This window comes from Euleptes europaea, chromosome 6 (assembly GCF_029931775.1).
Source record: "Euleptes europaea isolate rEulEur1 chromosome 6, rEulEur1.hap1, whole genome shotgun sequence".
Classification (NCBI taxonomy): domain Eukaryota; kingdom Metazoa; phylum Chordata; class Lepidosauria; order Squamata; family Sphaerodactylidae; genus Euleptes; species Euleptes europaea.
This window is the reverse complement of record NC_079317.1, coordinates 53,411,025-53,433,667: the sequence shown is the minus strand read 5'-3', so window position 1 is coordinate 53,433,667 and position 22,643 is coordinate 53,411,025. Positions and strand designations below refer to the sequence as shown.

The following is a 22,643-nucleotide window of genomic DNA, read 5'->3' as shown; positions in this document are numbered from 1 at the left end:
GAGCACACCCCTATTGGCAACCTGGAGATGGGATGGGTGGGTCTCTCCTAATCTACAGGATAAATGAAAGGCTTTAGCTGTCAAACCATGCTAGGGGAGCTAACTAACCAGTCATTGGTAGCACGGTATGAGTTAATTAAAGATTTTAAGAGCTGATAGTTTTTGATGGACAAGGATTCTCGTGCTTGTAATTTCCCCCTTCAAATCTGGCTACTGTACTATTTGCTGATCTTATGTACGGCCCCCACCCCCACATAGCCATGCTACCATTAGTTAACAGGACCGGTAAGAAATTTGGTATTTCTTACTGGAAATTTGGTATTTCGTTCATTCATTCATACCCTTATTTATTGGCATAGTAATTTGGTAGTTCTTAATGGAAACCAGTCAGGTTTGGTTATTAATTCCAGGAAACCATAAAATAAATACAGCTATCACTTTTTCAAGTCTAACATTCAATTAATTCCAAGATTTTTCCTGTACAAATGTAATGATTACACTGGTAATTGGTACAAAGCTGCTCCATGCACAGCTGTTACTAGGACTGTCAAAAGACTAAAGACATTTTATTTAATCAATAATCTTCCCTTTATTATATTAATTAATTGAATATAACTAAATCTGTATATTACCGAAAGCTCAATATTAATGTATTTTCAGCCTAGCAAAAGAACCAGGAGAAAAGCTATTTCTTATTGTGAGAAGGACAGGCAAACTTAAATATTTTGTTCTCTATTACAGCAGCACATATGAATCAAAATGTCCTGGAAGACTGGACCTTTAGTGATTAAATTATTATACTTTTAGCTCATCAATCTACCAATTAAACCAATTAAGGATTACAGCTCATACTCTCACTAGTATATTCCCAAATTAATTCTAAGTATGAAAAATATACTTGGTCAAACCAGATTACAAGAAAATATCACAGCGCATTCACCAGCAACTGGGGACATGTGGTAGCTGAAGATTTAAAAAGGAATTCCTTCTGTGCTGCAAAGAGCTTGCACCCGATGACTGGCCTGGCCTTGGATGCTGGCAGTCCCAAGAAGTTACTATGGTATCTTGATAGAGAAGACAGGAATGTTTCACATTATCTTCGTTGATCCAGCAACTAGCTTCTAACTGTTCCAGGTTTTTCTTGGCCTCAAGTAATTTTTGCTTCTTCACAATCCTCTCTAAGTATAGTTTGACCTTCTTCCGCCTTAAATTTCTTTCTGCTTTCTTCAAGGAGTATTTCTGCAAAAGTTCTAGCTGTACCAATTTCTTTTTGTTCTGCTGTATCGGAGAAGGGCAGATCTCCAGTTCCAATATATTCTGGACTCCTGCTTCTGCATACGATTTGACTTCTGTCTGCACAGCAGATTCCTGCTGTTGCTGCACTGACAGCCGTTTCTTTTCATTAATGAGCCACTGCTTGTCTAGGAACCGAGAGAACAAAGCAAGGAAATGAGTAAGTCTTAGCAATCTTATAATGTTTCTAATTTATTAATAATACAGGGTATTATAGAGGGTATTAGGGATACTTTGGAAAAATACATTTCCCAGTCTCCTTGGTGCCTTGACCTTCAAAATGCCAGGGAGGAGGAGGAGGAGGAGGGTGCTGGAGAGGGGAAGCGGGAGGACACCTCTGCAACCATCACTGTAGACACTGGGAGGAGCAGACAGAGATCGCCCTTCCCTCTTTCCATATCACCACCTCTGCAGAGCAACAGCAGCCAATGGAAGTATGGAGACCTTGGGGCTCACAGGAACAAGTGATTTAGTGGGGGGGGGAGGGAGGCTGTTTCCAAGAGATCTCTAATGCTGTTTGTAAAGTGCTGGACTCTTTCCAAATTGAGTGTGAGGAAGCTTGCTCATTCCTATTTAAACCATATGAAATGGCCTATAGATATCTTTTACTCAGATGCTCATCACAACCAAAATGTTGCTGGTAAACTGGAAGAATTGTATTCATCAGAGAAGCACTAGTAAGCCTGAACCAAATCTAATCACAAACCATTTTTAAGCACAATTTTAGCACAGTTTCCCATCTCTTAATTAGCTTCAATTATCCTTTGTGATAGATTCTGTTCCCTACTTGGTCTCTGTAGGGAACCACCCATGTGACTAACTGAGGAAACATTGGCCTAACTTGCCTTCATTCTCATTTGCCCTATTTAGGGAAATCTGTCATTCTTATTTGTAATTATGTAGCCAAATCTGACTATGGGGCACTGTGGCAAAAGTCTGTTTACCAGAGAATCTCTTTTGGGCCGGTACACAAGCAACTGATCAATAAGGAGAAAGAACTATCCCCTCTGCAGATGGCATCAAAATAGCAGCAGCCAGAGATCTTTTGAACATCAAAGTATTGGGGGAGAAAAGATACCACCCCAAAGATACATACGCTTTTCATTTTAATATTGAAATTGCACAATTTTTGTTGCAGCCCTAATTATCGATTCTGTGGCTGTTTCCTAATTTAAAGGCAAGAAAAAAATGCAGACAACTAGTTCAAGATGATCTAGAGTGCGTCATATACAATCTTTTGAAGAGACCCATAGAACTGATGGAAGAGTGTTAACAAAAGCAAACAACTGCTTAAATATTAACCTCATTTTAAGAATAAATTGAGAAAATTGCAACAGTAGCGCAAAATGCAAAAACTGGATTGGAAACTAATAAGAAAGGAACAGCAGGAAAAGAACTCACTTTCTCTGACCTGCTGATTGATTACTGCCTGATCATGTTCTAGCTCTTGTTCAGCTTTAATTTTTCCATCCAAGATCTGCTGTTGTAATTCTTCAACTATTAGCAGCTGCTTTTGAAGTTTCTTACTGCGGCGAACATCCTTGTTTTTCTCTTTTGGCTGGCCTTCTTCATGGATGGCATCTACTTGTTTACTGCTGGGTAATTTGACAAAGACTTTAAACCAGGAAAGAAGCATGATGTTATGTTATGAAAATATCTAGTGTCTGTACAATTAAAAATTCAGCTACTAATGAAGGGTGGCAAAGACACTGAGGCTAAAAATAGCGGTGTGTGTATGTTATGTGTGTGTGATGTCATAGTAAGCTCAGAATTCTCACATAGCCATAAATCAAAAAAGCTTAATATTAGCCTCCTCACGATAACAGACTGTTTTTTTTTACTGCCAAGTTATAACTGACTAAACTACTGAACCTATCGTTAGATCCATTAATTATTTACTCAGTCTAAACAAACTACAAACTTCTTTCCTTGTAAAATTTTCATTTATGCCACTGATTACTTGTTAATACTTGTTTCTCATGCACTGCTTCATTACTGATTCCAACAAAAATCTAGAGAGGCTGATGTCCAGGAAAACACAGAAGTGATGTAATGCTGTCGCACTGACAGTACTCCCATGTCCCCATCCCCCAACTCCCACTGGTTGCCAGTCACTGGCTGGCAACCCTAGGTATATGGTAGAGGTCATTCTTGCTAGCTAAGATTATTAATTGAGAAGTCAGAAGATAAAATAAACAGGTGGGCAGAAACTATGTTGATGCTGAAGTAGTAGCTTGAAAAATCGATTACTAGAGCTAAGGGGTATATTATTGATAGTCAAAGAGGCTTACCAGGGTACCTAATACACTATGGAAAGTAAAGATAAATTTTGGTTTTAGTATGACTGTCAGATGTAAAATGGTTAAAATTGTAGACTGAGATTTTGGATGAAAGAAAGAGAAGGATGGAAATGGCAGGAGCCACCATTAGGAAGGGCTGTCCTCTGACCCCTTCCCAGAGGCTTCGCAACCCACAGATTGGGAAACACTGCTTTAAGATGACTGAAATGCATAGAAAAACACATTCAGCTTCAGAATAGGTTTAAAAGCACCCTTGGCTAGCCCAAGCTAGCCCAATCACTTCAGATCTCGGAAGTTAGAGGGGTTGGCCCTGGCTAGTATTTTGATGGGAGACTTCCAAGGAATACCAAGGTTGTGATGCAGAGCCAGGTAATGGCAAACCAGATCTGAATGTCTCCTGCCTTGAAAACCCTACAGCATGGGTTCTCAACAAGGGGGGAATTCCCTCCAGGGGGGAATTTTAGGGTTCCGGGGGGGGGGGAGAATTGGGACCACTATTCAGCAAAGTGTGATGTCCTGTAGATTATGTACAATCTGTAAAATTGTAGTTTGTTTTTAATTTAACCTGTGACATTCAATAAAGTTTATGACTATCTTGGGAAGGGGGGAATTATATTCTGAACAATGGTGAAAGGGGGGAATGGAGCAAAAAAGGTTGAGAACCACTGCCCTACAGGGTCGCCATAAATCAGCTGTGGTTTGATAGCAATTTCCTCCACCACCACTAATAAAGCTGATTACAATATATATTGTACCTTTGCATCCTTCTACATACTTTACAACAGCCACCTTCTGACTAGGATAAAAGGACTCAGATCTCCACTTCTATTCTACTGTGTCTGACGAAGGGAGCTCTCAAAAGGGTACACCCTGGAACTCTTGTTGTTCTCTCTAAGGTGATTCTGGACTCAAATCTAACAGTTTCATGGAAAGATAGACTTATAATGCCCAGGATTAATGTGGAATTAAATTAAAATTGTGGTTTACTGAATCGATACTAGTCACACTATTAGGAGTAGCCTCCATATTCTGCTCATTCTAAGTTACCTTCTCAACATGGGCAGCTCATTCCTGAAGGGAGGGGGAGGATCCACAGCAGCTGGGAGCAGCACAGTTGCACCTCCTTCTCTGAGGCGTCCTAGCCATCGTGGAGGCAAACCCCCCTTTTTAAAACATTTAAAATTAAAAAGAAGGGGAAATGCCCCATAGAGAGCAGCAGGGCTGCACCACCAAAAAAGGTGAGGCAGCCCTGCCGCCGCCCCAAGGCTGTTCGCTGTTCCTGGGGCAAAAGGGACGTGGAAGCTGATTAAAGGCAGCTCCACCCCTGGGAAAGCCCTGGGAATGCCCCCTCCCCTGCTGGTGCAGACATTGCTTTCTGGGAAAGCCCTGCTGGTGCGGCTGTGCTGGTGGCAGGGGCTGGTGGCACCCAGACACTGGCGAATTTGCCCTCATGCCAACGTGGGTGCCATGATGGCAAACTATGACTTCAGCACCCACCTATTCCTGCATTTAATTTTCTGTAGTGCCCTACCAGATGTGTTTGAGAAACCAACAAACATTACACAAAGGGTGCAGCTGTCCCGACTATGAACCCCAAGTGGGAGTTCATCTCCTCCTCCCCTGCCTGCTGGGCCAGAGCCTGAGTTTGAGGAGGTGTACTTGGGGGTGCTGGGTTGAAGAGATACATGACGGGGCAAGGGGCTCAGTGCAGTACACATCCCACAGCAGGTAGAGGGCAATGAAGCAATGCATGGGCTCTCTACAGAGCACATGAAAGTTACCTTTAGGCATGGAAGTCTGGAGTGTGTTGCTTCCACAAGAACCCATGTAGCTGCATTCATCTATGAATTTAGTAGTCCTGAGTGATGAGGACAGTGGTGGTAGTGTCTTAATTTTTTTTTAAATTTTCTTCCAGCCCATTGTAAAGGTTTAGAGTGGTAAACATTTTTAAAAGCATACAATAATGCCATAGATTCAAACTTTGAATTTAATTCATAAATGACACATATTAGGCCTATATCATCTCACTCTTTTAGGAAGACTAACAAGTTCTTCTAAAAAGATGCTGACAGAACCAAAATGCAAAAGAACTCTGTCTGCTTGTTTTGCAGATCTCACCTTCTCTAAATTGGCAAGAAAGTTACTTTTACCCTTTTCCAAAACACCAGTCCTAACCATTTAAGTCTCTGTGACTGGCCCCACCGCCACCCAGCTAGCTTCCATGGCATGAGTGGGGTCTTGAACCTGAGGCTCTCAGATCCTAGTCTGACACTCTAACCACCGCACCACAGTGGCTCATTCACCCAGATGACCCATCCTTTCAATAGCAGCCAGTGAGATATGGGTGGGGGGACCAGGTATGAGGTCAGCCTTGGAGGTGATGCTGGGCCCCTGCTATGTTTGGCAGATGACCATGATGGGGGACCAGTGGCACATGCACAACCACCAAACCACCCCAAAGCCCTCCCTCTTGGATGTGTCATAGGGCAGCCCTCAAGGGAATCACAGATGGGGTCAACAGGGAGTGCGGCAGGGAGGGATGAGGAGCTCCGCTGGCGCAGGGGGCTATGCCTCAGTTGCGCCAATGGGTAACCACTGCAGGGCTGCAGTGGCATCTAAGATCAGAGGAGTGGTACTGGGGTCCTGATCTGGGGTAATTGGGCCTTATGTCACCTTATCTTGGAGATATGCCAACATAAGTCAGTCAGCTGCCTGAGCGCATTCACACACCCCCCCCCTTAGGATTGCACTTCAAGTCAAGGAGAACAGGTCTTCTAATGACTGCTAAATGATAGGCTATTACTTTTCAAGAAGATGCCAATCCTTTACATACAGAAGTTGCATCTCAACAAACAGCAGCCAAAGTGCTGCATAACAGAAACATTTATGATCTAATATTCAATAACGGCTTCTACTAAAGACAAGATACTTGCCCCATGAACCATTAACTGGCCAGGCCTTGAAAATAATGCTTATATAATATAATATGGCAGACCTCTTCAGCTATTGATATCTCAGTAATGAATGGGGAGACGGCATAAAAGCATAAATGTCATAAGTGGTTTCAATACTTCCCACCTGTTCTACTTACGTGACTAATTTAAGAAAGGCTGAGGTACTCACGCTAGGAACAAAACATAACATTTCTTCTATATTGAGACCTACAATAAGCAGATAGGTAAGAGGAGAAGACTGAGAGGGGAGATGATAACCATCTTCAAGTACTTGAAAGGCTGTCATATGGAGGATGGTGCCAAGTTGTTTTCTGTTGCCCCAGAAAGTCGGACCAGAACCAACAGGTTAAAATTAAATCAAAACAGTTTCCGTCTTGATATTAGGAAGAACAGTGGAACAGACTTCCTCGAGAGGTGGTAAGTGCTCCTTCCCTGGAGGTTTTAAGCAGAGGCTAGATGGCCATCTGTCAGCAATGCTGATTCTATGACCTTGGGCAATTCATGGGAGGGAGGGCATCTTGGCCATCTTCTAGGGGTCACTGGGGGTTTGTGGGGGAGGTAGTTGTGAGTTTCCTGCATTGTGCAGGGGGTTGGACTTGATGACCCTGGTGGTCCCTTCCAACTCTATGATTCTATGATTTCTATGATTCTAATAAAAATGCATCCAGCCCGATATTTATGTCCTATAAATCAGACAGAATGCATAAAGCATCTCTGCTGGTAATAAGGAACTTGAAAATGGCAGAACTGGGGTTCACATCCATTTAGTCTGCATTTACTGCTGAAATTAAGAAAATGTGAATGCCAGTGTTTACTAGGCATAACTGAACTGAGGGCATACTGGCTGGTTTTGTAGCTAATCACTGACAGAATAACTTGAAATTGCTATTAGACCAATACCACCTGAAATTGGAGGTTTTATCATATGCACATTTGAAAGCTCTGTTTTGCACATATGTATACAAACATCACATTCAAAATTAATGTAAGTAAAATTATTTTGGTTTATAAAAGCAGGGTTCCACATCCCAAAATTCACACAGGTGGTTCTTGTAGACAGAAAGATCCTCATCCATATACTGGTACAACTTCAGCTCTCTTCATGCATTCTTAAATGTCTATATTTCTAACAAGAAGAAATCCTCAACTGCTCTGATTCTCAATATTTCAAATTCGCAAACAGTTCAAACTATCAGGATGGCAAATGAAATTACTTTAACATAGGCAGAGATAAATTATTTCTGTCGAAGGCTTTCACGGTCAGAGTTCATTGGTTCTTGTAGGTTATCCGGGCTGTGTAACCGTGGTCTTGGAATTTTCTTTCCTGACGTTTCGCCAGCAACTGTGGCAGGCATCTTCAGAGTAGTAACACTGAAGGACAGTGTCTCTCAGTGTCAAGGGTGTAGGAAGAGTAATATATAGTCAGAGAGGGGTTGGGTTTGAGCTGAGTATTGTCCTGCAAAAGTATTGTCCTGTAAGTATCAAGATAATGTGCTAATGAGGGTATGGTATGTTAATATGGAACCATTGTATCCTGAAGTGATCTGTTAATGTGTGTAATCCAAAACTAATCTGTATGGCTATTGTTGAATGTTGTCTTTGTCTGGAGGTTTTTCAGGGCAGGAAGCCAAGCCTTATTCATTCTTAAACTCTCCTCTTTTCTGTTAAAGTTGTGCTGATGTTTATGAATTTCAATGGCTTCTCTGTGCAATCTGACAAAATAGTTGGTAGAATTGTCCAGTCTTTCAGTGTCTTGGAATAAGACCCTGTGTCCTGTTTGTGTCAGTCCATGTTCAGCCACTGCTGATTTCTCAGGTTGGCCAAGTCTGCAGTATCTTTCATGTTCTTTTATCCTTGTTTGTATGCTGCGTTTTGTGGTCCCGATGTAAACTTCTCCACAGCTGCAAGGTATACGATATACTCCTGCAGAGGTGAGGGGGTCTCTTTTGTCTTTTGCTGATCGTAGCATTTGTTGTATTTTCTTGGTGGGTTTAAACACTGTTTGTAGGTTATGTTTTTTCAAAAGTTTCTCCATCCTATCAGTGACTCCTTTAATAAATGGCAAGAATACCTTTCCTATGGGAGACTGTTTTTCTTGAGTTTTCTGATTTTTGTTTGGTTCAATGGCCCTTCTGATTTCATTCTTGGAGTAGCCGTTTGCTAGCAGTGCGTGATTTAGATGGTTAGTTTCTTCCTTGAGAAACTGTGGTTCACAGATCCGTCTTGCACGGTCCATTAGTGAAAAACCTCCAGACAAAGACAACATTCAACAATAGCCATACAGATTAGTTTTGGATTACACACATTAACAGATCACTTCAGGATACAATGGTTCCATATTAACATACCATACCCTCATTAGCACATTATCTTGATACTTACAGGACAATACTTTTGCAGGACAATACTCAGCTCAAACCCAACCCCTCTCTGACTATATATTACTCTTCCTACACCCTTGACACTGAGAGACACTGTCCTTCAGTGTTACTACTCTGAAGATGCCTGCCACAGTTGCTGGCGAAACGTCAGGAAAGAAAATTCCAAGACCACGGTTACACAGCCCGGATAACCTACAAGAACCAATAAATTATTTCTATTTGTGCAGAACGAAACAGACAAGACCTGCATTTAAACTGAGGAATAAAGACAACAGAGCCTTTGTGGAATACGACATACATTTCTCACATGCATTTCAAGATTGAGCAAACATTTACAGCATTATCAAAACATTCAAATATGTTAAGAAATAATAAATGCAAGGTATATTAAAATATCATTGACCTTAAGCTAACAAAATACTGAGAATAATTCCAGGATTATAAAAACAATTGGTTTATTTTTCATCTTCTTTTTCTATACGTGAAGTTTGCTGTAAGCATATCAAATCAACCTTTGGTGGAATCAACCATTTTCTCTGGGCTGTTCTGTCATCAGATGTCTGGGATCCTATTGTGTAACTCTCCCCCTACTCCCAAAGCACCTCTCAGGCTGATGCAGAATCTGGCGGCTTCTACAGCATAATGCAGTTTCCAGTAGCTATCGCAGCAACAGCCTGGAAATGAATCCGAGTGCTTTGCGGCAACCATATACTGAGACTCAGATTAAAAAAAAAAAAAAACTCAGGCAAAAGGAAAAATACAGCCCCTTTTCTTAATTTTAAAAAGCAAAGACCTCAGCTAAATCAGAAAATGCTTTCTTTCTTGCAGACTCCCTAAATATGAAGCACACTTTATTAATCTAGTTATTAGATTCAAACAATAGAATACAGAGAGAAAGAAGATCTCACCAAGCTGTAAGTATTTCTGCAAATCATACAAGGCTGGCACTCAAAGCACTTACGACAAGCCGATGCACTGATTTGCATTTTTCTCCAATACATCCTGTCCCTGGCACATCTATCCAAATGGGAGGCTGTTTTTCCCCCAATGCCACACCACATCATCAGCATAACACAGAACAGCAGAAGAGCAAGGCAGCTGCGCAGGACCAAGCATGAAATTTAACTCACTAGCTCCTCTACTGTACACTACAACAGTGACTCGAGATAGTTCTCTCTTAAAGCTCTTCTTTCTGGCTCTTCTGAGGTGGTGCAGTGGGATGCAGTCTCAGGATTTATGAAAAGGAACAACGAACTCTTGCATCAACTTAAAAAAAAATCCATATTCAAAGATAATCAGACATATTAAATAAATCCCTGATGATTTGTGACTTTTCACAAAACACACACATGATAAAGATTGAATTCCACAGACATATATACCCCAAGCTGTTACTGTAAATTCCACACATCCTAAATCACAGCTTTCTGGAAAGCCTAGGATTATCCTAGTGTAAAAAAATTCTCAGCCACTGTTATGACACAGAGTGATCCTCAGGACCAGTATGGTGGAGACAGCTGGCCACTGGCACTCCCCTAAGGGGAAACTGCTTAGGCTGGGGACCTGGCAAACCCCCCTGCACGAGGGCTGCACGAGCCAAGACTACGCCGTTGTCCCAGCGACCATGCCATAGTGCCTTCAAGACATCACAGGGGTGCAACGGTAATGGCGTGACGGACAGGAAGGAACCAACCAATCAAAGGAAGGCAGCCACAGGAACCTGGCCCCAGGACCACATGAGAAGGGCAGGGGGGGTCAGGCCCACACAGAGCCAGCCACACCTGCGGACTTCATCCCATGCTCTTGAAGGCACAGGTCTCCATCAAACAGATTGGAGGAAGCAACACAAAAAAGGGGGGAGTCCCCCCCCAACCACACACCATCACCCAAAGCATACCCGCACCTCTGATTCTAGTCCACCATGTGCTGTCCCAGGACAATGGGGCTGGCCACAGGTGCCTGGCATTCCATGGTTGGGACACCTCCCAGCACCACAGGTATGTTGGCAAGACTGGCCCCGGAGGCCACCTCTGGGAACCCCAGCCACCAGTGGAGTGGGGTGGCCATAAAGGTGGAGGCTGGCTGGGACCACTGAGTGTTGACATGTCTGTTAGTAGCCCCTAGATACATGTCTGCCACATGCCCATGTCCCCAGTAATGCCCACCAGCTGCTCCAGGTGGCCAGTAGTTGGCCCTTGATGTACTGTGAGAACATCCAAGCCCTGCTGACTCATAAGCCACAACATCCTTCTACTCACACCTGGTCTCTAGCTGCTACCTCTTAATAATATACCCACATGAATAAGAAGCTGGGGGATGCGCTGTACAGGATAAGCCCTTGCCCAGGAAGCAGCTCTGATGTCCCCAGCTCCACTGGGACTGCACCAGTCATAGCATCTGGTGCCAACCCAAGGTGCAGTGCCATGCCACCAGCATCCCCCAGGATGGGGGATGGGGGACAGGCCACTGGAGACATAATGGGCATGCCAGAACATTCAGGTCATTGCCAAATGGGAGCAGGTACAGAATCATGTATGGTTGCAGGGAATGTGACATGGCATCCCTCCAATGGTGCTGTGGTGGCCAGAGCCCAACCCACATACCCAGGCCACAGCATCTGATGGTCAGGTAGTTAGGGACCATGGAAGGTGTCACAGATTGGACATGAGAGAGTGGACATCAGGCTGAGTGTGTGTGACAGGCACAAGGTTACCCAGCAAGCGTCCGTGGCATGAATGGGGATTCAAACCTGGGTCTCCCAGATACTAGTATGACACTCTTAACCACTACACCATACTAGCTGTCTAGTTGTGGATCACCATACAGTGAGATGTGGGGTTGGGTTAATGACAGGGGATAAGGGTTCCAAACTTCCTACATCACTCTCCGGAGCAGGACGAGAAAGGTGAGTGGCCTAATGAGGTCAGGGTCTTGGAACAGAGGTTGCCTCTTTGACTGGTTCCAGAGATGGCTTGTGTGACTGAGCCTTTGGATCAGGGAAGAGAGGGGGTGAACAATAACTTTGATTTCGGTGAATTGCCCAGATGCTCGTGTTTATGGCAAGGCTTCTGAGGTGGCGGTTCCGAGGAACTGTGTTCATGGTCTGTAGGGGCAGAGTCTGTAGCCCTTCCTGTCTGATGCATTTAGCCCAGAGTGACCGTGTTCAGTGTAGGAGCCTTAGGAACTGAGGAAGCTCAGATCCAACTGTCAGCAACAGAAGGCAGAGTAGCGCTCGAGTTTTTCTCGCAAGCAGCACCAAAGTTTTCCCACAGCACCACTTTTAGATGGGAGGCTCTATTGTGCCTAGTTATTGTCGTGAAATGGTGACTAACAGAGTAGCACAAGATGTTCTACAGAGTAGCACAAGATGTTCATGCTCTTCACCAAGATACAGGAGGCATTTGTCATGGTCTTCTGCGTGGGGAATTTTCAACCCGCAGGCCTGCATTTTTTTAAGAGTGCTTTTTGTGCCATACTCTGGTCACTTGGGCCCAAAGAGGCCAGTAGGTTAAGGTATCCAAAAGGGCAAGAGTCCAGTAGCACCTTAAAGACTAACAAAAATATTTTCTGGTAGGGTATGAGCTTTCGTGAGCCACAGCTCACTTCTTCAGACACTTCTCTGAAGAAGTGAGCTGTGGCTCACGAAAGCTCATACCCTACCAGAAAATATTTTTGTTAGTCTTTAAGGTGCTACTGGACTCTTGCCCTTTTTGACTACTGCAAACAGACTAACACAGCTACCCACTGTGAATTAGGTTAAGGTATGTATTTTCTGGCAGTAACCAGCTATTAGAATGAAGCTTCAACAAAGGAACTTCTCTCGGCAGCAACAGAGAACTAAGGGCACTCCACCCCCTCTAAATCACAGTGAAAGGCAGGAAAACAGTGTGGGAGAGGAGGACATAGAGCCATTAGGTGTTTTTGAGCTTCAAAAAACTCTCTGTGACAGGCCTGTGTGTGTGTCAGTACCCATGAGGGACTGCACTAGGGTTGCCAACCTCCAGGTACTAGCTGGAGATCTCCTGCTATTACAACTGATTTCCAGCCGACAGAGATCGGTTCACCTGGAGAAAATGGTCACTTTGGCAATTGGACTCTATGACATTGAAGTCCCTCCCCTCCCCAAACCCCACCCACTTCAGGCTCTGCCCCAAAAACCTCCTGCCGGTGGCGAAGAGGGACCTGCCAACCCTAGACTGCACAGATACCACAATGATAAATAACACTTTTCAAAGCATCACTTCTCTCTTCTCTAGATTCAACAGTTTTACAAACTGTTTCAGATCCTGTCTGTGTGAAGAGCCAGATCTCTTCTTTCACAGAAGCTGCACTGTTTATTCTATTCAAATCTTGCCACTCAGCATTCAGAATGTCATCACTGTCGTTCAACAAAGGGCAGGGTTAGGGAATGAGGGTGTTAATAATTAATGCTACATTTTTAGTTTATTATATAAAAAGGTTAAATAATGACTTTCATAATTAGTAAGTCCTTCTAATAATTTAAGATCGGAACAATGATCTTAACGTTTACGTATAACATCTGAACAAATCCAAGAATGGAACAAAAAAGCTAGGCCTAATACTGAGGAGAAAACTAATGACTGCCTTGTCCACACCTTAATTTACTGAAATTTATGTGATGCATACAAATTTATTCAAATTAAAAAAAAAACCCAACAGCAGTTCTATGTATCCCGTGTCAGTGGATGTCTGATTATAGGCTATGGTAGTTTCTTAACAATTTTCAGAAGAATGAATTCTCTATGAACTGTAGGAATACGAACTGTGAAAGCAAACAATGTAATATACTTTAGTCACATATTACTAACCACTGATGCAAAACACATTTTCTGGATGAAACACATGACCCTACATCCTTATTATTTCTCCTTCATCCAAAATGGAAGGAAAGTCACGGAGTGGCTTCAACAATGAATTTAGTATTTCCTGCCATTAAGAGGAGTGAGGTTTTCAAAATAACGCAGAAGACGATTCAGTGTTACAGTATTAGTGATGGTCATACTACTGTAAGAAATAATGTAAGAATAATAAAATGAATAATAATAAGAATAATGTAAGAATAATGTAAGAATAATAAAATGATCCACTTAAAGGACATGTTGCTGTATTGTTAAAACAAAGTATTACAAATTAAAAACTCTGTCTTTGCAACATTTCTTTTAAAACCAGAATCTGGTTAAATGGCATTTGTATTCTGTCAAATAGGTTTAAGCTTACCTTTCTTTTTCAGCTGGATACAAGTTATGGGAAAGCAAAGGTGCAAAGTCTCCATCCAGATTTAACCATTCAAGAGATCTACACCTCACAGTAGAAGAGGTCTCACTGATCTATGAAAAAGAAAAGGAGGGAGAAGGCTAAACTCCTGGTGATCATAACAGATGCTAGCATTAGAATAAAGGCCCCTGCTCCGTAGGCCTATATAGCTGAACTACACATTTAAATCTCACTTCCATGAAGCTTTATATCAATGTTTGCCATGAATCAAAGATTTCTGCACATTTATTTCACTAGCACCACAAGTGTATATGCAGGCAGGAAAGACTTGTAGTGTCGTGTTCGCAAGATAATGTGCATAATCTACTGGGAAAGGTTTCTACAGGAGTAAAAAATAAATTAATATGAATGCTTAACATGTCAAATTATATAGTTCTTTTTAAATGTTGATCTTAGTGTGACATTGTTCAGGGCCGAATTGGCCATATGAACATTATCATTGAAGTATAGTAAGTCAAGCCCCACTTTTCCAAAATACCAGTTTCAGTTCTAAATGGGTTGTGCACAAGAAAGTCCAGTAAAACATGTGCAATGCAACTACACTGCAACAGACTCGCCACTTCCAAATTTTGTTTATAGTTCTGGGTCTCAGCTCCAATGATTGGGGGGGGGGGGGTTGAGTGGAGACGCTGTATGGCAGCATGTTGTCTACAAGCTACTGTTGCCCATTGCAGTTTTAATCAATTATTTTATTGTTTTACTTAGTTTTATTTTTGTTGTCTAATCTGTTTGTCTTAGTAACTTTTACATCATATGTTTTTTTTCTCTCTATTTTTTGTTAAATACTTCATAGATAGTAAGGTTCTCTATATGATACTTGGAAATTTTTCCATGACTGGGGAACTGGGCATGGTGGATCAGATACATTACAAGTGGGGGGCCCACAAGACCTGCGGGGAGGGGGAATGCCACCTAACCTCCCATCTGGTACGACTCGCCATGGAGCCCAGCCATAGCAGCAGCAGTGTCTGGGAGCTGCTCTGAGCTGCTCCTAGCATCCACCACTGCCACCAGGCCTGGTGTAGCTCTTGGTGTCTGCCGCCACCATGGCCAGGCCCACAGCGGCTCCCAAGGCTGTGCTGCCACTGTGGTCGAGCACGCCAGTGACTCCCGGGCTCTGCCACAACTAGGTTCCCAGGCTCCGCTAGCAACGACAGTCATCAGGGCTCCACTGCAGCAGCAGTCACCAGGCCCATTTCCAGCTTCCCAACAGTAGACAACACTTTAATTTGGGGGGAATCTAAATCCCCCAAATAATTATTTAAAAACTTTTCATATTTTTCTGCAAACCTAGGGAGTTCCTCAATTTTGCAGAAAAATCTGTTTTGGGCAAATGTGGCCCTGATCCACAGATTTAGATATCCGCAGATGGGTGCCACACTTGGGAAACAGATATATATATATATTCAAGTGCTATGTTCAACATGATATCATGGAATGTTAAGGACCTGAGAGATTCCGATAAGTGTAAAAATGTTATTTCCAAGTTGAAAGGTCTTTACAAGAAACTCACATAATGGCAAAAGATAAGAATTACTTGTGTAAGGATCAGGTTGGTGAGGTATATGTTACAGATACATGTAATCAATCTAAAAGTGTTGCTACATTGATTCACAACCGTGTTTCTTTTCAGGTGCAGCAAGTGATTACAGTTTCAAATGGTCACTTAATTATTCTGGTAGTGAAAAGTTCTGATTCTATTACTGTTATGATTAATGTGTATGGTCCAAATGTGGACACTTCAAACACGTTTCATTGGTGTTTCAGCTACTTGGCAAATGTTACATGTGACTATCTGTTGATGTGGGGAGATTTTAATGACATACTAGACACAGTTTTGGATTGAAGCACACCCCCATGCAAAGAATATTCCTTGGTAAGATCTGCACTCAAAGCCTACATGGCTGAACTAGGGTTGATTGATCCCTGGCATATAGTGCACCCAGTGGACTGAGATTATACTATTATTTCTTCTGTGCATTATAACTGCTTCCACTTCAATGATTATTACCTGTGATATAGATGCTATTATTATTTTTGACCACACCCTCATATCATTAAGTCCTTTGCATGTAGATGAAATAAAGACAGTGATAATTAATATGAATAATGGCACATCTCCAAGACCAGGTGGGTTGCCGATTAAATGGTATAAAACCTTTTCACATTCCTTAATTTCTAAACTTTACCAATTGTATAATGAGATTTTTTTGAGTCTGACTCATTGCCACTGTCATTATACCACTGTGATCCCAAAGCCAGGCAAAACCATACTCAGTGTGCAAATTTACATCCTCGTTTTTTGATGAATGTAGATGCTAAGATATTAACTGCTATTCTAGATAATACACCTTCGGTACATGTAGACCAGGTGGGAATTATGAGGCAGGCAAGGCTCTGATAATCTTAGGCTGGTCACTGATCTGATTACTTTAAATAGAAATAGATGTGATCAAGTTGTCATTCTCTCATTTGATGATGAAAAAGCTTTTGATAAAAAATAATGGAACTTTGCTACATTGACTAAATTCAGTTTTCCTCATGAATTTTTGAAGTGAATTAGAATTCTCAAGGACACACTGGAAATTTATGGGAGGATGCTTACCCTCAGATATGTAGGGTCTAAGCTGTTTAGGGCTTTATTCATTTTGTCACACCTCCAAGCTGTAATGGCCTTAAAGAACACAGTGCTGGCCCTGAGAGGGAATCCTGCTAGGTGCACCCAAGTCTCTGTCCTTTGTCTGAGCAGGTCAGAGAACCCATCTCTTTATGATTAGCTCTCTTTAATTGTTCATAGGTGGAGCTTGTTACATCATATCGCTGGGCCTTTGGGGCTTCATTTGGCTCCATCCTCAGGGACTGCAAGGGAACCATCCCCTGATCTTTCGTCTGCTAACCACCTTTTCTTGTGTGTGGGATACTGTGGAAGTGAAAGATTTAGTGCCGGCTGCAGTTCTCTCCAGTATTCAGCAGCTCATTTTGGTTCTCAACTGTTCAACTGCTGCCTGTAACGCAGGGTGTATCCTTTATAAAGGCTCCTGGTCCAGGTGCTTTAGTGATATCCCAAAAGGCACAAACCTAAGCCACTTCCAATACAGGCTGCTTCATATTCTGACTAGACTAGCTGCCACTCCTGAAGACCTCTGCTGCAGTCCCCACATCACACTTATATGATAGCCAATGTCTCTCTCTTTCTCTCTCTCTCTCTCTCTCTCACACACACACATACAGAGTTCCGCAGAGCCTGCAAACCAGAACAGTTCTGCTAGGACTACATCTGAAGGCAGCCGCAAGCCTTTCTTTAAGCTGTTCTCCATTTTCATCATTTGCTGACCTCCCCATCCTCCCCCAACTAGATTTGGGGTCCACTGTTCTCCAGGCCTGTTTAGGGTCTAGTGGCTGCAAACAAAAGAGAATGCCATCTTGTTCTATTGTTTTAATGTATAATGAAGAATGATTTTGCTGTATGTTTTAACCTGTGTTTTTATCCTGTTATGACCCACTCTGAGCCTGGCTTGCTGGGAATGAGGGCGGGATAGAAAGGCAATAAGCAAACAAACAAACAAAGTATATCAGAGAAACAGAGATGAGAGTCTTTCTTTTCCCCTGTGTTCCCTGCCCATCTGTAAAATGTCATGGGCAATTACTGTTTGTAAGTGTGTGTGTATTGCCAACAATCCATTTTTGTCAATTTTCTTTAAGAAGCTATTTAAGTTTTCTTGTTTGCAAATGAGCAACACTGAAATTTTTTTTACAAGAAAATAATGAGAAACAACAAAGCAATTAGAAAAGAAAGTATAACACACTCTAAGCTTACCGATCGTCTTTGCCTTAAAATGGCAGCCTCGGCTGGATGATTGAACCTGAACTTGTGAGCTTTACCCAGAACAACAAGAGCTCCTGTGACAAATTCCAGAGAGATGTTAGTCTGCTGCAGCAAAAAAACAACATCTTGTAGTGTCATGTTAATACTGATGCTTTGTTTTGGTTCTGTTTTTAGATTTCTGTTGGTCCACATTTCTACAATCCTAATCTGGTTGCACTGTTTATTGAATGCCCCATTGCGTTGATTGTATTGACTCACTCTGTGTAATATGCCTTGAGACCCAGAGAGAAAGGCAGACTATAAATAATGTTGAAAAAATAGTTATTATTCCACCCAAAGGTCCTGAAGCAATACATTTCCAGCCCAATCTTTTGCATGTTGACTCAAAAATCCCACTTAAATAACCAAGATTTACTTCTGGGTTAACATAGGATGAAGGTACTTCCTGTTTTAAAGCACTTTATAATTATACCACATGCATGTTATTAGAGCAAATATTTATTCCTGCATTTAATTGTTACATACCAAGTTTTGCTGATGGGAGTGTGGTATAAAAGCAGAAGTACAGGACTTACCCTGTGACAAACGGAAGGAATCTGTGACTTTGTGGCCATTCACAATGCAGTGGGCTCCCTGAAGAGGCAGCAGAGTCACAACCCCATGCTGGTTTTCTATAATGCAGTGGTCCTTCTCAATCCATTCACCTTGCAGAACTGCAAATGTATGCATTTCTTTTTACTGAATTATGGAGATTAATTTAAAACCTTGTTCCACATCATTAACTTGGTACATAACTCTACCACAAACACCCAGAATTACAAATAAGTACATGTATGTATGCATTGAAATAGCACATAAAATGATTTGTGCAGCTCACTCCCAATGCAAGCCCCTGCCCTAAGGGTCACAGTCTAAACAAAATGGAGATACTGTTCTTCATGCACATCAGATTTATAGTGTAAACCTATGGAGAATTACTCCAAGCAATTGCAATTGTGTAGTTACCGCACAGGATTGCATTATTAAACCTTTTCTCTCAAGAGATAACCCTCTTTTGAAAAAGCAAACTGGTCTTGAAGGATGTTGTACTTTTCTGTAAATTTAGTGCTAGGTATACCAAGCTGTTTTATGGCAGGCAAATTGTGCTGTGCTAGTTTTAATAAATATGTCCATTACTTTAGCTGTGAAAAGAATGCAAAACAAATCACATAGTTTCTTTGAGGGACATCTCTGGGGAAGCTATGTCAGATAGGGAAAGAATTCACAGGAATGGGAACAAGAATAAAGCGAACACACGTTTTTAAAAACCTCGAAGAAAATAATAGGAAAACATGGTGAAATAAAAACTACATCCATAGTATTCCGAATGACTCTTTGGTATGCTACACTATTCTGTTTTCTATGCCCAGGACAGCTTTCCATTTGCAAGCTCTTCCAGTATAATGTACTTCCTTTTAGTGCTCATCGTAATTGAACCACCCCTAAAATACACCCAAATTCTCTTTAAATTTTTGTTTATTATTAAATTTAAAACGGTTTACACAACAGCATGTACCACATATCAGAAATACATTTGGTCTTAATACACATGACATAATTTTCCTAATATTCTACAGCTACCATTAGTAACTTCATGTGCGTGTGTAAAGTGCCGTCAAGTCACAGCCAACTTATGGTGACCCCTTTTGGGGTTTTCATGGCAAGAGACTAACAGAGGTAGTTTGCCAGTGCCTTCCTCTGCACAGCAACCCTGGACTTCCTTGGTGGTCTCCCATCCAAATACTAACCAGGGCTGACCCTGCTTAGCTTCTGAGGAGATCAGGCTAGCCTGGGCCATCCAGGTCAGGGCATACAGATAATGAATTCAGCGAAAATGCACTTTAATATTTGGTTGACTTCAGGAACAGTATCCTTAGTTACATCACAAAATAAATTTTAATATACCAAAGAAACAAGACTTGCAAGTAGGCATATTAAACATGACTGCTACAAAGTTCTACTCTTAATAGCATTTACCTTTTTTGGGGTGGAATTTGGGGGGGGGGAAAGGGAAATGGGGAGGGGAGAGTAGTATCCCAAGCTTCAAAAGGATAAAAGCAGAGGGTAGAATCAGCATATCATATACAACGAAGTCCATGTTGTAAAGGTTATAAAGATTGGTTGCACACCACAAAGCTGTGTCTCTGCAGCTTCACACTGCACAAAAGTAGTCACATGGTTTATGTTGCGTATCTCTTGGCCCACTGTCTGGCTGTTTTGTCATGCTCTGCTCTGTTGGTCAGGTGCTAAGTGGCTGTGCTTCCCACCAGAGGATCAGCTGGATTGCAGTCTGTTAAGACTGAACAAATATGCAGCAAAACCTTTGAAATAGTCAAAGCGGGGGCCCAGAATATCCAGACAGATGACTCCCTGATTATTGAGGTTGCTGTGATAGAGCCTGGTACGGAAAGTAACCTTTACAATGCATTCCTAAGGAAAGTTACTCCAGTCTAAGCCCATTGAAATGAATTGGCTTAGACTGGAGTAACTCTCCTTAGGAATGCACTGTTAGTAATTTAAATGACTAATGAGATGGAAATGTGGTATCCAGGGAAAAAAACCACCACCTTCATTTACAGAACCTGGGGAACCAAGGATAGTATATCATTAATGTTATCGCCTTTAGGGATGGCTTTTAACGAAGAGTTTCAAAATTCATTGTGTTGAAAACCTCTGGAGATACTGCTTGACAATTCCTGCAGTTTTTTCTTGATTTTATACTCAATCTTTTCTTCTAGCAGAGCCCATCTCTTCTTGTTTCTGCTCAGCTGTTCCTTGTCATCAATCTCTTCCATGTGGTTCAATTCCTCATGTGAAATCTCAAGCTGTTTGTTAAGATGTATTTGGCTGGATTGAGACTTGCTTTCACACTCTTCAAACTTTTGAACTTCAGGAAGTGGAGCACTAGTTCCTGCATTTCCATCGGATGTAAAATGTCTCTAGCTTGGTCCAGTTATCCTCCTTGGAGCGGTACGCGGAGATATCTGCTCAGCAAATACACCCAAATTCTCGTACCAGATAAGATTTTCACTAATGGGAAATTCCTTGAACTCCTGCCCACATTTTCTCTTTCTTAAAGTTTTTTCTCTTAGATGCAGCTACTACAGTATGAATATAAATGAGTCGGCAAACTCTACTTTACTCTATTAGCCCTCTGTTTTTCCCTTGACAAAATAATTATCCACCGGTCCCAGACTCAAACTGGGTTTTGCTGTAACCATCTTCCTCCTGCTAACCTTATTTCTGTGTATCGCCTCAATAATGCCACACTCTACACTATGCCCTCCTCCAAAGAAAACAGATAGCTCCTTTCCCCAGTATAACACTGCTTTATTTGTTGATTTGCTAATAAATCTTACCAATATCCTGCTCCTGGTTTGAATCACATCTTCCAATTTTGGTTGTTCCTTCCTAAAAATTGACACAATCACAGTGAATTAAGTAATTTTAGAGCCTTGTTGACTGATATAAGCTAATAAATATGCACAAATCAAGGCTTGGATCTACTGGAACTCTACCATTGGTGTAAATATTTATGCCCTTGGAGCATAGCTTTCTCATCTTTCCCATACTGTAGCCCAAAAATGTACTTTAAAATGTTGTTCTGGGGGGGGGGGGCATCCCCTAGGAAGAACATTGGGGAGGCAGTGGGTTTTGGGTTGCAGTGGGAAGGGGAGGCAAGGTGGAAATCCTTCATTCCACTGAAATGTTTTGGTGGATCCAAGTCATAGTTTATACTCTCCCCACCCCACACAAGTGGGTTAAATTAGTCACACTAGCCTCTTATAGCTGTTTTAGCACAACTTGACTATTATTACTTGCTGGAGTCAAGTAATTTTGCGGAACGAATCTTCTGTGAGATAATTAACTGTAAGCAGCAGGTGTCAAGTGCCTATCAACTCTGCACTGGGAAAATTCTAATAATTAACACTGTATCTTTTCCACGGGCATTTCAACATAAAACAAAACATCTTGCAGAACTAGTAAATTAAGCTTGTATTCTACAAACAAAAATACATTATTTGGGCTGCAACTGGAAGTACCTTGTCACCAAAATCCTAAAAGGCAATGGAATCACCACAGCTCAGAATACCATCCCATCTGCATCATTATTTGCTCTGTGCTTTAATGCTGGTAAACCTCATACCACATGTTTTGAACCTTAGGGGGGGAAATGTCTTATTTTCAGAATAGTAGTTGATTATGTACTTAATGACAGGACTTGAAGTAAGGTAATTATTTGGGGAAATACCTATTGATGCTCATTTTTAGAAAAAAACTTACACAAGCCTCCCATGCAGACTTCTGAACAATCAGGGTATTGGACCACTACCAAACGTCTAGGCTCTAATTTACTGTAAAGTATCTTAACACTTTCAACACCTGTATGAATAAGTGAGTCAGTGAGATCCAAGGAAGGATGTGTACATAAGACACTAACACAGAAGAACGATAATTACTGGTGAGCAAGTTTCCCTAAGGAAAAAAAAATGAATTTTAACATTGTAGTATTATCAGCGACACATCACCTTCAGAGATCTCCCACTATCACAAA

General features: G+C 41.7%; 1 protein-coding gene across 1 annotated transcript in view; it reads right to left on the bottom strand.

The window, feature by feature from the left end:
- STARD9 (StAR related lipid transfer domain containing 9) overlaps positions 1 to 22,643 on the bottom strand; it is a 105,609-nt gene that overhangs the window by 24,543 nt on the left and 58,423 nt on the right. Inside the window, exons 17-22 of the mRNA XM_056851284.1 lie at positions 21,448 to 21,499; positions 18,625 to 18,762; positions 18,041 to 18,123; positions 14,167 to 14,276; positions 2,695 to 2,888; positions 941 to 1,421 (exon numbers count right to left, since the gene is read on the bottom strand). Coding sequence (XP_056707262.1) covers positions 941 to 1,421; positions 2,695 to 2,888; positions 14,167 to 14,276; positions 18,041 to 18,123; positions 18,625 to 18,762; positions 21,448 to 21,499 — 1,058 coding nt within the window. The remainder of the gene's footprint in view (positions 1 to 940; positions 1,422 to 2,694; positions 2,889 to 14,166; positions 14,277 to 18,040; positions 18,124 to 18,624; positions 18,763 to 21,447; positions 21,500 to 22,643) is intronic.